The sequence below is a fragment of the Dreissena polymorpha genome, chromosome 12 (assembly GCF_020536995.1).
Source record: "Dreissena polymorpha isolate Duluth1 chromosome 12, UMN_Dpol_1.0, whole genome shotgun sequence".
NCBI classification, from domain to species: domain Eukaryota; kingdom Metazoa; phylum Mollusca; class Bivalvia; order Myida; family Dreissenidae; genus Dreissena; species Dreissena polymorpha.
The window spans coordinates 10,559,767-10,575,530 of NC_068366.1; the positions used below are offsets into that span (position 1 = coordinate 10,559,767).

Sequence of the window (15,764 nt, forward strand, 5' to 3'; positions counted from 1 at the left end):
AACCATTGTCATATATGTATTAGATAAAGTGGTATCAGAATACCAGGGAGATAACTCTGCATGTCTTGGTGTCATGGGAGGAGAATTTATTACACATTTTACATCATTGAATATGTATGAAAATAAATCAAATGCTATAATACATTAATAACTTGTAAACGGCACTAGAATGTAATTCATTTATAATACTGCTGTGTTATATTGTGTTCTTTTTGTGCGACAGTGTTCTTGTAATATTTTTTACGTTAATTTTTTTTTGTTATAAATGAACATGTCTTTTAGGGCTCCATTGTTGTTCATGCGGTGGAACGTTATATTTATATCAATTAATCATGACTTGATCATGTTACAAAAATGATCGGAATTGAACGGGAAATAATAACATCATTCCATCGACGTATGAATTCACTCACCGTCTTGGTTTAAAAGACTAATTTAAAGCACTAAACACTGAGTTGAAACGCACTCCAATGCTCTCCCTAATACTTTCGTTACAGCGGATGAGAACACGGCAGGCAGGTAATCAAGTGATTACATGGTATACAGAGTATGTTGGAACTACGTACACGACAGACTGCACACATGCTTTTTGGCTGAGCTTGTCGAGCTATAGTTGTGATGATCATACTTTATATTTAACATACGTGTCTGTAAAATGCAAACAATGATTATAGAACATCCAAATTATAAATAATGAATTGCACAACCAATCTAGACGTGTGTTGATGGTTATATATACAGATATTAAATATAAGATTCATGGATTTACATTGATATCACCAACAATTATACTGTAGTGAAAATGATCCTGAGCCTTTTTATGCATATATGGAATCGATCCAAAAATTAGTTAGCGATATTTGAAAGACGAAAACGTTATATGTTGAATATGATATAGAGGGATCAAAAATACAGACCCCTCATTACGCCAGGAATGCTTCTAAAATTCGTAAGTCGGATCGGTTTAAAAGATGACTCAATATATGTAAATTAACCGGCGTAATGATTAGTGCAATATTTGCGAAAAGAGCAGTCGTGACCTTCTAAGATGATGTTTTGCTTACATCTTGCGAAAGTTTGATTTCTGTAAAACACAGAGTGTAGAAGTCGTAATAAGTGTTTTGAATAAATTTAAATTTGAAACGGATGATTGTAACATTTAGGTGAAATATTGACAAGCTGGACCTTCACATGGATGTAGGGGATTATCCTATATCAGCAGACGATAACAACGCTTTATTGTAATTAAACAACTAACGATCGCGTGACATATTGACAAATTAATGTTTCAATAAATCATAAACAATGTGTCCACCTTTCTATGAACTGACCATCGCATTCGTCAATTGTGGACATTTCCTTTCCATAGGTTCATGTGACACAATATATGGGGAATCCATGAGTCTGTTAAAACTATTTGTTCATCAAAATGTATGTGATAACCTTGTTTCTACAATCAAAGTACGGTTATTAGCCATGAATGGGCAAAAATGAAATTCTTATTTTCAGATCTTCCCTCTCAAATTATCCTTAAAGTCACTATCACGCTCACCAATACATACGGCTACTGTATTATGCTATATAAAAACATTCGACAACAAGTAGTACCATTCGATGGTTTATTAAAATAGGAAGACCCTAAAAACAAGTAACATTGATGTAAAAACGTTATATTACAAGCATTCGGCAAGTTTTAAGCATCTAAATATCTAAATATCGTTCCACGATGTAATCTACTTTCGCTTTCGAGTCAGGATCGGATTCATTCGGGTTGCGTTCATTTGCATAATTTATACAAGCCATTTTCGCATTCGCTAAGTTCCAATTACCCAGAATTCATTTTGATTTCACAGAATGATTATTCATGAGAGCTACGTCATGCTTCCGACGCTTACCGTATCCAATCTCGTGTTCGCCCGTAAATGTTCGGATATTTCACGGGAGATATAAATGGAATTATTTGTGGCCACAACAAAATAAAAACGAGCATTTTGTATCTCGTTAAATCAATTCTATCAGACAACATCTAACGTTGAAAGTTTGCATTTTGCTAAAAGGAACATTGATTTTTCTATGGGTTAGCTTTATTTAGCGAAATATTCGATATTTTTGAGCGTGATAGTTACTTTAATAGATTATTGCCCTTTGATTACTACTGTGCCATTTTACCGTGGTTTTTTCTACATCTCGGTTACAACAATAGCATACTTCACAATAAAGGTTAACATATTTTTTATTAAAAATATGAATATAAAACAAACAAGAATCAAAAGTTTCATAAATAAAACAAAGTCATATACACTATACATATACTTTGTATACGCATTTAAATCCAGTAAAAGCCTTCCAAACTGTTTATGAATTACTTTAGTTTTTTGAAGAGTGATTTGTGTTTGGACACCAAGCTCGTAAATATATCTATTTACATAAATAAATATAAACATATATTAACTGTAAACTCTACTATACAACCGTGTAATTTTTAACTACGCATCAAATTATTAAAACATAATAAAATTTAGCTATACAATTAATACAAGATCAGCAGAGGTCAATATTAAATATACAGACTTTGTTCTCGACTCTTACTTAATAATTTACTAGTATTATTTGAAACCTGACAAAGTTTTACACACTTTGGTTACGTTTCAGTGTGTTTACTTATTATAAAAATGCCAAGCAGAGTTTTTAAAAAAACTTTGCTTCATTAAAGAACAATAAGTAATTTATTTCATTTATACACAAACATGTTTTGTTTCTCTGTTCAAAAAACAAGTGTGCAAGGTTAATCTCAATATCTGCACAAGTATTCGATTAATATTATCAGATACTTATCAAACACCATAGTGCGAATGTTCACTTTTCTTCATCACAATCATGTGTATTGTTCCCCAAAACAATTTTCGAATGCACAACCACATATCTGCACAATAAGCCTAATTCGACTTTTTATATTTAATGTAAAAGAATGTCAACTTCCTATGTTATTTATAAACAAATAATGTAAACAGTTTTTGTAGAAGCACATATTGTTCATTTGCATGTTTTTTCATCAAAACATATTGTTTATTTGCCTTCATAAACAGTGTTCTTTATACTTTTCTTTATAAATACATGCCTTTCCGTCTTTTACATGAACATATTCTGTTGTTGTTTTTCTTCACGAGTTCAACTGCACAAATGTACAGCTAGGGTTCCATTGGACATGTTCTTCCCAAGCTTCATCATCGGGGGCTCCCAGCGTCGCAGGAGAATGCCACAAAAGAAACAGCGGACGCAGTCTGCATCACCTGTTAAATTTGTATTAGAATAAAAAAACACATTCAATTTGTAGTGAACACAACAATAAGAAACATGTGCTATTCTGAAACGAAGATTAATGAAGCTTTTAATTGGTGTAACGGCAGGAACATCGATTTTAATTTCTAAATCAACACGTTCATCCGGTATATATTATACAGAAAATCATGTAATAAATCGATATTACCCGTTCACAACTGCTGATCACGTAATAATGTATCGGGTATAAAATTTGGCAAAGATCTATATTAAATGCATAAATGCAAGCGTTTAAACAAAACGAATTGCTTCTACGAATTTACCAAAGAAGCAATACTAGATCTTTAATAATGGAAATTGTATAATATGGAAATTATTTGTATCAGATAAACGACAGCACAACAATACAGCTGAGCTCAACTTTAAGAACTCGAGTAGTGTGTATATGATGCTAAAGAAATGTCTTCATTATTTCAACATGTTTTAAATTAATTCAATCATAGCTCTATCAATTCAGCGCCTTCGTCGAAAACATTTACTACTTGACCATTACCGATATAGAAAAATCCAGCAGTCGCCAACTCTAGCGCTCGGTGTCTTATATTATCAGGACTTCTTTGGAAGGATTTCACACGGTTCTGCAGAATCGCTTGATCCATATGTAGCGGTCTCATCGTATGGATACCTAATCTGTGTGCTATAAAGGTATACATGTGCATGACTTTGGTGGTGTATGTTCCATTTTACAATATTGCATCGAATGCAAACCTCAAAGTAGCACAGCCTTACCAATACGAGTTTTAAAAGAAGGTTTGTGAATGGAAACTCAGACATGCCAAACAATTTATATGTGTATGTTTTACCTTATCATTTACTTAAAAGGGTATGTTTACATAGCCTACTAAAACAACATATGCCAGATTCATTAAATTGAGGAATAACGAAACTCACGAGAAATCATGAGGAATTGTTTCATTACCATCATTTTGTCTTTCATTTCAGACATGACCAATTGTCAAAATAATACAGTAACATGCATGCAATAGATAGTTAAACATAAATATTATTTTAAAATCTGGAACGCTGCAAACGATTGGATAATTTTGAGAGGTTTGTTAAGATCGATATATTTTGTTACAATTTGAGGAGTGTTTATATCAAGTATAAAAACTTTACATGTTATAGCAGCCTCGATGGCCGATGGTACAATTTTACTCCAATGGTCAGTGGTTTGAGATCAGGTATGAAATTATTGTTTTTGTTTTAAAAATTTAATTCTTGATTTATACTAGAGCTCTTTAGTGCCAATGTTTACATTTAATAAATGTAAAGTATTTAAAGACAAAATCCAAAACATGCCAAAATCTGTGAAAAAGTCCCTTTAAGGACGATTATCATTAAAGTAAAAGAACTATTTAAAGAATCATTTATTAATTAATCACATACGTATTCATCCCTTCATTAATAATTCATTTATTTGTACACGTATTCATTCATTCATATACCAACCCATTTACTCATTCAAGTATTCATTCATTCATGCATTTACACTCGGCCACATTATTGTTATTGTGTTTCATTTAAGTTGCGAAACACTTAAGTCATTTTCTCTAATGATTTATGCAATTTTATAATTATTTTAAGAACAGAAAATATGGTTAATTCAAGATACATTATACATTACAGTCCATGAGAACACATGTATGTTGAATATATTTATAGAAACAAAATGCATGCAAGTGGTCGTCAATAAATACTAGTTCATGAAAATGATTGATCATATACAAACTGTGTTATGTTCTATACATAAATTGTTAAAAGATACATGTATTTCAACATAATGTTAACATAAAAAGCGCTATTGACAGCGAGAAGTCAACTTTTCTGACATATATATTACTCAAAATAATATTTATAGACATTTCTTTGGATAAATAATTTATGAACATAAATTGCTAAATTTCTGTTAATTGTTTGGTTATCAGATTGCATTAGCTCTTTACATTTTGGAATATTTGGTCTTTTCCAGTAATATTGCTTTATGTAGTTTTTTCTAATATCATTGTATAAGGAACATTCAACAAAAATATAATAATCCTCCAAGACATTGCTATGTTGACATTTTCGTTCCTGGTATGGTATAGATTCTGGTTTATGCCACCTGCCTAACTCTATTTCCAAACTATGTGAAGATACTATTCGTCGGCACAGATAAAACCTAAACTCATCAATTGTAACATCATTTAAATAAGGCTGGAAATCAAATTTACAAAACAAAATTATAACTTACTGCTCTTGATGAATTACTTAGTTCAGACATCCAATTTTGTATAAATGCATCATTAAATCTGGATTTAACAAGAGATAAAAAAAACACTTATCATCACCTACTCCTTGGTTTATCCATGCGTAATGTAATCCCAAGGACTGCAGCAAGATACAAACAGCTTTAGCCCATGTGTGCATATTTGGTTTACTTATCAAACTGTTACAAATATGTAAATATATGCACTTAACATATTTATGGTTTTCTAACTGGATAACTTTAAGACAATACCTTATTACATAAACTGCACGTCTCACAATTAAGGGTGTTCTACCGAGTTCTCCATACACAAAAATGTTTTGAGTTTGAATTTTCACGCCTTATAATTGTTTACAGAAACTTAAATGTACTCTCTTAAGTGTCATGGATTCATTTAAGCCCCATATTTCTGAGCCATAATTTAAAATTGGAAAAACAAGTTGATCAAATAACTGTAATTTGATCTGAATATTGATTTAATTAAAATTAAGTAAATATGAATTTAATTTAAAAACCGCTTTTGAAGCTTGCCCAGCAAGAGTTTCAAAAGTACTTGCAAATGATCCTCCCGTGGTAAATACAATTCCTAAATATGTAAAAGATTTTACAATTTCTATAACCTCGCCTTTATATGCAAACTTCATATTTCTCCTTAATTGTCACCCTTTTTTAAAAATCATTACTTTAGTTTTATTTGAATTTACACATAGTTTCCACCTATCACAGTATTATTCCAACAAGCACAAACCTTTATTAAGTTCTTCCTCTGATTCAGCCATAATAACAATATCATCTGCATATAGTAACAGAAATAATTTCAACATTCCAATATCAATCCCATTAAAACCATTTAACATATAATGTTCCTGAATATCATGCAAATAAATAGAAAAAGGAACATAATGATTCACCCTGTCTCACTCCTAATAAACAAGAGAAGTCTTCATTACTTATTATATTACCTAATTTGATTCTTGATTTCACATTTACATACATAGATTTAATAATATTATATATCATTTTCCTCGAATTACTAGTTTAAAAAGTTTATACCAGATAATATCTCTAACCAAATAATTGAACGCTTTAGTAAAATCCACAAATACAGCATTTAATCTCTTTTTTTGCATTTAGTAGATAATTAATAATACCGTGTAATACAAGAATATTATCGATAGTACCCATGTTTTGTCAAAAAATCTGCCTTTGTTTCTATATACACATGATAATTTTCTGCCCAATTATTCAGTCTATTCTTTATGACCTTAGTAAATAATTTCCCAAATGTACTTAATAATGTACCCCCCCCCCCCCTGTGGTTGTTAACATCATTCTTACTTCCCTTTTTATATAATGTTACAATAAAACCCTCACTACACATTTCAGGGAAATGTCCGTTTTCAAACAGCTTATTAAATAAAGTACATACAACTTTTATAAAGCTCAAGCCCAAATTTAAAAATTGCATTTAGTAGATAATCAGGACCACTTGATTTTCCATTGTGTATTTGTTAACAGGCATTCATAACTTCTTGGTAAGAAAATGGTACGTTTAATTCATCAAACCATTCAAATATCTGTCTTCAAAAAATATAATATCTTCATCGGGTTGTTAAAATGAAGAATTTGGATCATTTATTGATTTAAAATAGTTTTAACAATCTTTACTTTTTATGTTGTTTATTATCTCTAACACTAATATTCCTTAACATTTTTCAATATAATTTTGCATTACTTAGTCTTGCATTTTCAAGTTTCAGTGGCTGATTTTTGTCATAAATATTTTTCTTTTCTCTTATTGTACTTTTGTAAAACCTTTTTGATTCCACCATATGTTTTCTATTTTAATTTGTAGGAAAGTTTCTGTATACATTCAGGGTTTTATAATAACTCCGTTTTAAAAATTTACATTCATCGTCAATATATGCTGCATTCTTATTGTTTCCAAAACATGTTTTGTCAGTACAATTCCTTTTTAATAATGGTGAGCTTATATTTTCACTTACTATACAGAACGAGCTTAAACAATTATATAAATCACCATTATTTTGAGACTTTTCAATATTAATGCAAAGTGTATCAAATGTATTTCTTATACTGTCACTATTTATTGCATTAATATAATCATTTTTCTTTTCATCCTCCCATTTATACAAAGATGGTAATTGTTTATCATCATTTTCAAATGCATTATTAAGTTTTATCATCAGCAATAACATCAAGCAAAACTTGACTTTTACGGCTAAAAGTTACAGCACAATGATCTGAGAAAATATTTGGTTCTAAAATTTCAAATGTTCCAATATATGGGAACATATTACTTTTAAACAAAACAAAATCAATAGTACTACAACCTTGTGAACATACAAATGTGTGTTTTCCAATGTTTCTATCTGACCCACGTCTGCCATTCACTATTCTTCACCGACATTTTACAAAAATCCAGTAGTAACTTGCCATATTCATTTACAGTTTTATCTAAATTACATCTTGGCAAATAAACATCTTGATTATAATCATCTGGCGACAAAGTTTCTAAGCAAACACGAACATTATCATATAAAACAAAATCTGGTTTCTCACCAACTCTAGCATTAAAATCACCACGTATAAAGAAATCACATTATTCATTATACACATTATAAAAGTGCAGTAGGTCATCTGAAATTAGTTTTAAGAACACCAAAGTCATTTGTTACAAACAAGTACATATCGCCACATAAGAATTGACTGTACATGTTTTATACGCTCTGACGGCTTAAACTATGTTTTAATTGTGTATTACAAACGTATGATATGCAGCATAAACGGTTTTCACATACATTCGATTAGATTAACAAAATGGCTACCTTCGCTGTTAATTTCATGAACACGAGCAGGTTGTGGAAGATTGGGTTCATCGCTAGCGTCTTGGCGAAGACTCACATCCATGGGAAATCAGTTATTAAGGATGCAGGCCCTTACCACACGAGATGTCACTAAACAACCAGGAATTTGTTTGACCCCTTGCATCAAACAACAAACCATCGATGACCCAGTTTCTTGGTTGAATCTGTGAAGACACAAACAATATTGGATTATCTTACCGACTACCTGTGTTCCGATAATCAAATTAATTACGCACATGTACAAGCATTATAAAAAGTAAAAGATATTTTTACTATGCGTGTAGCAAGCTATTCTGAATTTCCGAATGCTTCTAAATATATGTGTGTTATCTTTTTTCTCTAATGTGTACATATTGACAGTTCTCTTAACCGCGTGTAATCAATACTGCTAAATTTACACTTCGTATCAACCGCAAACCAGTCGGCAATACTCGCTCTTTTTCGGAATATGCAAATTTGAACAGAACAATGGCGTTGTCTAAAATATTACGGTCGTGAACTTATTTTGGCGTTATTACATTGTTTTAATAAACACAAGTTGTACATAAATCAATTGGTTGAGTCATTTGATTTTATGCTAAAACAAAGAACTCACGAAACATATATAACTCACTTAATAATATCACATACGATTTTGCTTATATTGTTTTCCTTAAAAGCAAATTAACGCACATTTGTATAATATAAATACTTGATTAAAGCTAATTGTTTTATTCGTTTTTGGTCGTTGAATATGTAATAAATTCATCAGCGGATATTTGTGTTTTAATACTCTTTTAAAAGCCATAACAAACTGATATCTACCGTTTGAAAATGATTAAACTAAATGATAAAAATTAAAATTAACCCCTGCCTTAAATAGTCCATTTTCGTCTCGGACGCTTTCAACGATCTTGCCAAGGTCTCACAAATTGTTATATTCACTGTTACTGTGTTCCTTCTTCTCGCGGTTACCACGTATCTTCCTTCCTCCGTCATGAACATGTAACGAAAACACAAGTACATTAAACGATTCATATTAGTTTGTCAGTTATAAAACCATTATGTTACCGCGTAAAATTAGTGTCCTGATAAGAGCACATTTAAGTGACACCAACATGCTCTGCCAAAACTGCGCGACAAAGGACAAATGTAATCATATCGTAACCCAATACAAAAATCTTCGTAAAATATGCGTCACGTGACATCATATATAGATTACAATATTGATTGCCGTATAGCAAAGCGTTCATTTTTAAACAAGTCTAACTTGCTGAAAACGCTTTGCGATATAGTGGTTTGTAGTGGTTATCGTCAGTGAGGGTTTGCAAGGCTCAGCTTACAAAGTATGATACTACCACTTAAAATGTTATGTCTACCGAACGAGTTTACAATCATTTAACAGCTTGTATAATATAGGTTAAAGCATATACATACAATATACAGTTTAACATGTTATTGTGTCTTCTTGTAATTCCAAAAACTATGACATATTGTATTGTGTTGCTCATAGATTGTGTTCAGTATTTCAAGTATAATTAGGTATCTCTTTTCATGAATTGTAAGGTTACAGTTAACCTGTAAACACAGTTAAGTATTAGTTTAATTGCATATGTAATTGTCATCATCATTACGACGTCCATTTTATATAAAAAGTAAGCAAAACCAAAAGAATGCACACAACAAAGTCACACAACAAAGACGGACACAAATGAATAATACGCCTTGAAATGGTCAATTCAAATAATATGAAGGTCACCCAAACTTTTTACTAATTTGTCCACAACATATTATGGCTGTAAGTGAAACATAAACCTCGTAGCATTAAGGTTCAAAAACAACTCAAATAAGGAAGGTATAAGCAACATTTGTTAAATTCATAAATTAAAATTTAATAAATTCTACAGGTTTTACATGCTCGTCCCATTAAAACGAAATTCATATGCATGTATACTCTACTTTTTTATTTATGTCGTTTATAGATACGTGCAATACGACACACATGCCGGTAAATTTTAAATTACGATCAAATTATACCCACCGAATATTGTATAATGATATCATCTGTAGGTTAAATGATGCAGATATAATATATTATTACCGTTAATATAATATATTATTAACGTTATTAACACATTTAAAGTAAAAAAATGTTTTAACTACGTTATATTCTAATATGTATCATTTTTAGCCAAGAACTTTTAGAGTGTTTTTGTAACGTTAACATAATTGCACTTGATGTACTTAAATTATAAAATTAAAAAGACATTTGGTCTTTTCTTGTTAAAAAGCTTAGATTTTGATTGAAGTCCATTTCTTTTTTAATATTTGACTCATGCACGCATTACACAACAGCACAATTGCGATCTTTTTTCAGTCAACATGTAAATTGGTTTCCATTTCTAGAAACGCATGCATTCATTTACATAACAAAACTACCCAGTCGCATTGCATTAAATGCGCATAATAAGGTTACTGCCTAACCAGGTTCGTATGTTGCACGGCTGACTAAGATCAATATGAAATTCGTTGTCAATGTGTGTCTTCCCTTACGTCACGTAATCTAATGTTTACCCACTCCATATTTTATGCTGTGGTTAATATAAACAAGCCCATTAGATAATACCTGCCTTTAACGCATTACACACGTAGTAATGGCATGATGCCAAATGAACATTCGTGGCATTGGGATCCCATTGAGGAAAATGAAACTGCATCGGATAGTGTTCCGATACATACAAAACTGTTTAACATTGCAAACTGCTTGATTGTATGCACATGCGTCTCAGCAATAATGTTTAACATTGCAAACTGCTTGATTGTATGCACATGCGTCTCAGTTAAAACGTTCAACATCTTGAAAACGTTAACCGGGTAAACATTTCAAAATATTTTCGCCCAAACGGTTTACACCGTGCATTCATCCCGAGCTGAACTTCTTTAGATAAAATAAAGGAGCTAAGAAAGTATAAACAGTGATATTTTATGGTTGATTGTGTTTTGCATATGTTCTTTGACATATCTGGGATTTATTCACATATAGTAACACGTGTCTTTTATCATTAAAGTATGGTAGCTGATGGAAAGAAAAGAACAGCCACCTTTTCAGGAAAACATTGATTAACACTGAAAACGTTCAATGTTCGTTGTTAGATATTAATTTGTATGTTGTATTTCTAACACAAATATCCGACAGAAACTGTTAATTAGATATCTCAATTTAAATTAAATGAATACAAACTCAATGTGTTTCTTTGTGTAGTTACTGGTCACTTAGATTGAAGTACAAGGAAGCAGGGCTATATTGCCGCTATTGACAAAAACGTAAATATACATTTCGTTGCAAGATTATATTACAAGCAGAAATTAAATAACACTACCAGTATATAAAACACTATTATATATTAAGAGTATTAAGGACATGGCTAAAATAAAAGTTTGACCGCATCGACACGTGTATGCAAACATTTAAGAGATCCATGTCACTTGTTTTAAAATAAGATTTATCTTGGGAAATATGTTAATAATTGAATTGTTTCCAAGAAATCATTACATTCATAATTGTCTTTTCCAAAAATGTTTTAGAGCCCCAGGTAACTTTCACGCCTTGGCAGCCTCACTGTTGTATATCACGTGCAAGCAGTGACCGAGCATCATGTTAATTCTACTTTGCAGCAACCTGGCGGTGTGTGACCAGTGTGCACGGACCACCGAGACATGTCCGCGATGCACCCGGCCGGTCATTTGTATCATTCGAACGTTTATACTCTGGCGAAAAAGTTGTGGATTTCTTCGTGTGTTCGTTTTATTTTACGGCAATACAAATCCCACACGTAAATATACGTCAGCGAACGAGTACTTTACATTTTTAAACTGTCCTACTGTTTAGTTCAGACAAATTAATGCGCGCGTGTGTACATACTTTTAAAATTTACATGCACATACGTTTAATGATTCCATTCAAAATAACTAGTTACGATAATGATCTCATTTTTTAATATATGTGTGACTAGATACATCTAGTATGTATAATGATTAACCAAGTACCTAATGTATATCTTGCATACTCATCGTGTTTAATAACGTTTTATAACATTTTATTACAAAGATTCGTAGTTGCTGCAAAAATACAACATACAATTGTGTTTTTACATTTTGTTTTCCTTTTTGTCTTAGTATGTACATAATTTAACATACGATGCATCTTTGCGATTCACATTATTTTATGAATTTATCAGTTTATAAAAACATACTTGGTTATTTTATGTATTGTTAGTTATACAAATAAAACATTAATATGTACGACAGTATGGTAAACACAACATATTATATCCTTGATCTACATTTCGCAAAAGTAGCTGTCGCTGTTAATGTTATCTGAAATATCAGTTTACGGTACTCTATATTTTCGTCAAGACGGTGTTGGGTATAAGTTTGACATCATTCATATTGAATACAGACATCATACATTCTGTTGTGCTTGATGTAACTTAATTATTTTACTGTACATTCACTGAACATAACGTTTAACCTGACACTTAAATTAATCTTATTAAAATAGTCAAATAAAAAAGGGTAAAATTTTATTAACTTAAGGCATTCATGCACTTTTTGACAGATATATATTCATTTGTTTTGTGTGAATTATAATATGAAAGGTAACAAAACGTATAAATCTATTAAAACGTCATGTACCAAAATATGTGTATCACCTAACTATCAACAACTTTATTGTTCACAACGAAGAAATTCCGATCCAGTATAAAACATATTTGAACGGGTAAATTGATTTACCATCATACCGAATTATTCAACAATAATAATTGCTGTTTTGTGTAAGACTGTTGCTCGTCGAAATATGATGCATTTGAGACACACCCCTTACAAAACAACATTATAACCATCAGTCAAAGTCCACTTCTTGTCTAAAAAGCAATGGCATGACTATCGGTATTTTAAAACATTAAATTGTTCGAGTGTTAAATACCTTTTTTAGCGTCACAATGACCTGAACTGGTGAAAAGCTTCATGTACAGCATTCGTTAGGCATAAAAGATTTGCAGCGAACACGATATGGCGCCACCAATGTTAGTCACTTAAGATAAATCGAGAGTTACCTTAAGTCGACATGACGAAATGGCGTAAAAAATGGCGTCTCAATATGCAAACTGTACTTGTCAATTTGCTCGTTCTTTTTTATCAAATGTTTTTAACGTCAAACTTGCATGAGCAAATGTGAAGTAGTAAACATTTTGTTTCAAGTGTTTTAGCATGATTTTACTACACCGGGTTGTGTTGCAGAGAAGACAACGAAGATGCATTAAACTTCCTCTATGTGCGGTTATGATGTGTCGTTACGTAACAATTATATTAGATTTAACCAGTCGAATATGTATTAAACGTACAGTATATACAAGAAAATCTGAAAATGTAGTCCTGTTTTGACTCCTATTGATGTTTTATTTTATAACCTATAACATGTGTATATATATATATATATATATGTATTATACCGTTAATTTGTATAACGGAATCTTCGTTTATCTTCCGTCATCATTCGGCAGTAATGAACAAGATGATATCGTTGAAAACAGAAGATTAGGCCACATAGAGATATTCATATTCAGTGGTTTAACATTCGATACGTATGGATGTTGTTATATTCCGGTTAATCCATTGAAGGCTAGCAAAAACAGTGTGCACGGCTAGTCTATTAAAGTGTGTAAAGCAGATGATTTTGCTTCCATATGTGTTTTCATTACTGCACAAAAAGATCTGGCAATTCATTTGGCAAAGAACTCTAAATACACACAAACGAAACAAACGGTTAACTCGAGAATGGAGCTTATTACAGTAAGTGTTCAGTCTATAGATATTATAACCCAGGTATTGTATAGTCTCCGTAATCTTCGATTACCGGTCTTTTATAAAAAGAATATTTATTTGTAAATTATATGATACATTTATCGTAGACACTATTTAGATTAAGACGCAGCCATATAATTCAGTGCTTTAGCCTAGCTGAAGTAGAGCTAGGCTTCCGCCTCGTATAAAGCCCAGGAATTGCTTAGAAGGAATATGGGAGCAGCGTATTTTTTAATGAAGGATTTACTATGCGTCATTTTGTATTCATTTACATTTATCGAACATATATAATTCTTCAATTAGTTAAAACTACAAGAATATATGGTATTAGTACGTTTTATAAAATGGTTTTGTTGGTACATACGACCTCTTGACCTGTCGTCTTACTATTATCAAAAAACATCTGCTATCAAAAATCTCTTATAAGGACTATGTACACTCTTCAAGTTTTTAATGCGACCTGGGGTGACCCAAATGGTTGTTTTACCTAACACGTCGTCCAAATATTAAGATAGCATGTGTGCCAATCTGTTTCCTTAAATTCAATTTACGCAGGGTGTTTTGCGTGTTCGGTCTATATCAGCAACATCAGTTGACAGAACCTCCCTCGGGAGGACGGGCACAACCGGTTCTCACCTGACACTCAAATCTCACGACTTGTTCTGGGACCTTGATCCAACCACACCCTGGTAACCGCCTCTGCAGGTGGGCATATTTCGTACGACCAGATCCAAGATCTTGGAAAGTAGATGGGCGCCATCAATTCCCTCTAAAGTCTTCTGAAGGAAAATGAAATGACCAAGACTACAGAATTCCAAGCCGGATCGGTAAGGGTCCGGAAAAAAAACTACGATTTCGCAAGCCACTGCCAGTCCCCATGTTAATGTGAAATGTAAGCTACCAGAGCTAACCCATTGATCAATAAGGCAACAAGTATTAACTCTCCATGCGTGCGAAAAATATCGACTGACTGACGCACGACCAATAGCGCTACCGCTAGGATATAACTTGACTATCCGAGGTCAGTTAGCTTAACTTTGGAGAAACATCTACGAACGAAGGGCACAATATATGGATCCGCGTGAAGGATTCCAAACATAGCCACGCGGTTGGTTTAATCGTAGGGAAGTACTTAGTATGTAGTCAACAGCATCATCACTTGCATTCCAGTCTCCAAAAAGAGGTCTCCAATACATGTACCCCATTAACAGATTCTATGAATTAGGTAGGATCATACTTGATGGACGTCAGCATGAAGAAGTCAAAGAATACCGGGAACTGCAGGAAAAACACCAGTGCAGACATCGTTATGAACGGCATGAAGATGAAAGAAGTAACATGCTTCAAGTTCTTGATAGCAACCCCCGCAAAGGATGGTTCCACTACCGCTGGGGTCCGGATAAGAATTGCCATGGCGACCGCAGCAATGACCAGACTGATCAGGTCCA

At 32.3% G+C, this 15,764-nt stretch overlaps 1 protein-coding gene across 2 annotated transcripts; it reads right to left on the bottom strand.

Moving 5' to 3' along the window:
• Nucleotides 1–2,215: 2,215 nt before the first annotated feature.
• Nucleotides 2,216–9,607, bottom strand: LOC127853452 (baculoviral IAP repeat-containing protein 7-B-like). 2 transcript variants are annotated; one of them, XM_052387992.1, is made up of 4 exons: nt 9,326–9,607; nt 8,434–8,636; nt 3,833–3,976; nt 2,216–3,290 (listed from the first exon to the last, which is right to left on the bottom strand). In XM_052387992.1, the coding sequence occupies exons 2-4, from the start codon at nt 8,513–8,515 to the stop codon at nt 3,169–3,171; spliced, it is 348 nt and encodes a 115-aa protein (XP_052243952.1). In that variant the 5' UTR covers nt 8,516–8,636; nt 9,326–9,607; the 3' UTR covers nt 2,216–3,168. The 2 variants fall into 2 exon arrangements, with proteins under 2 accessions (XP_052243952.1, XP_052243953.1); XM_052387993.1 differs by lacking the exon at nt 9,326–9,607 and adding an exon at nt 8,746–8,863.
• Between the last annotated feature and the right edge of the window lie 6,157 nt (nt 9,608–15,764).

Excerpts from the sequence above, each read along its gene's own strand:
- LOC127853452 (XM_052387992.1), bottom strand. The coding sequence starts at position 8,515 with ATGGATGTGAGTCTTCGCCAAGACGCTAGCGATGAACCCAATCTTCCA. Across the intron at positions 3,977-8,433 it reads TCATGAAATTAACAGCGAAG|CACACAGATTAGGTATCCAT; the intron begins GTAGCCATTTTG and ends ATACCTTTATAG. Across the intron at positions 3,291-3,832 it reads TGCTGGATTTTTCTATATCG|GTGATGCAGACTGCGTCCGC; the intron begins GTAATGGTCAAG and ends CAAATTTAACAG.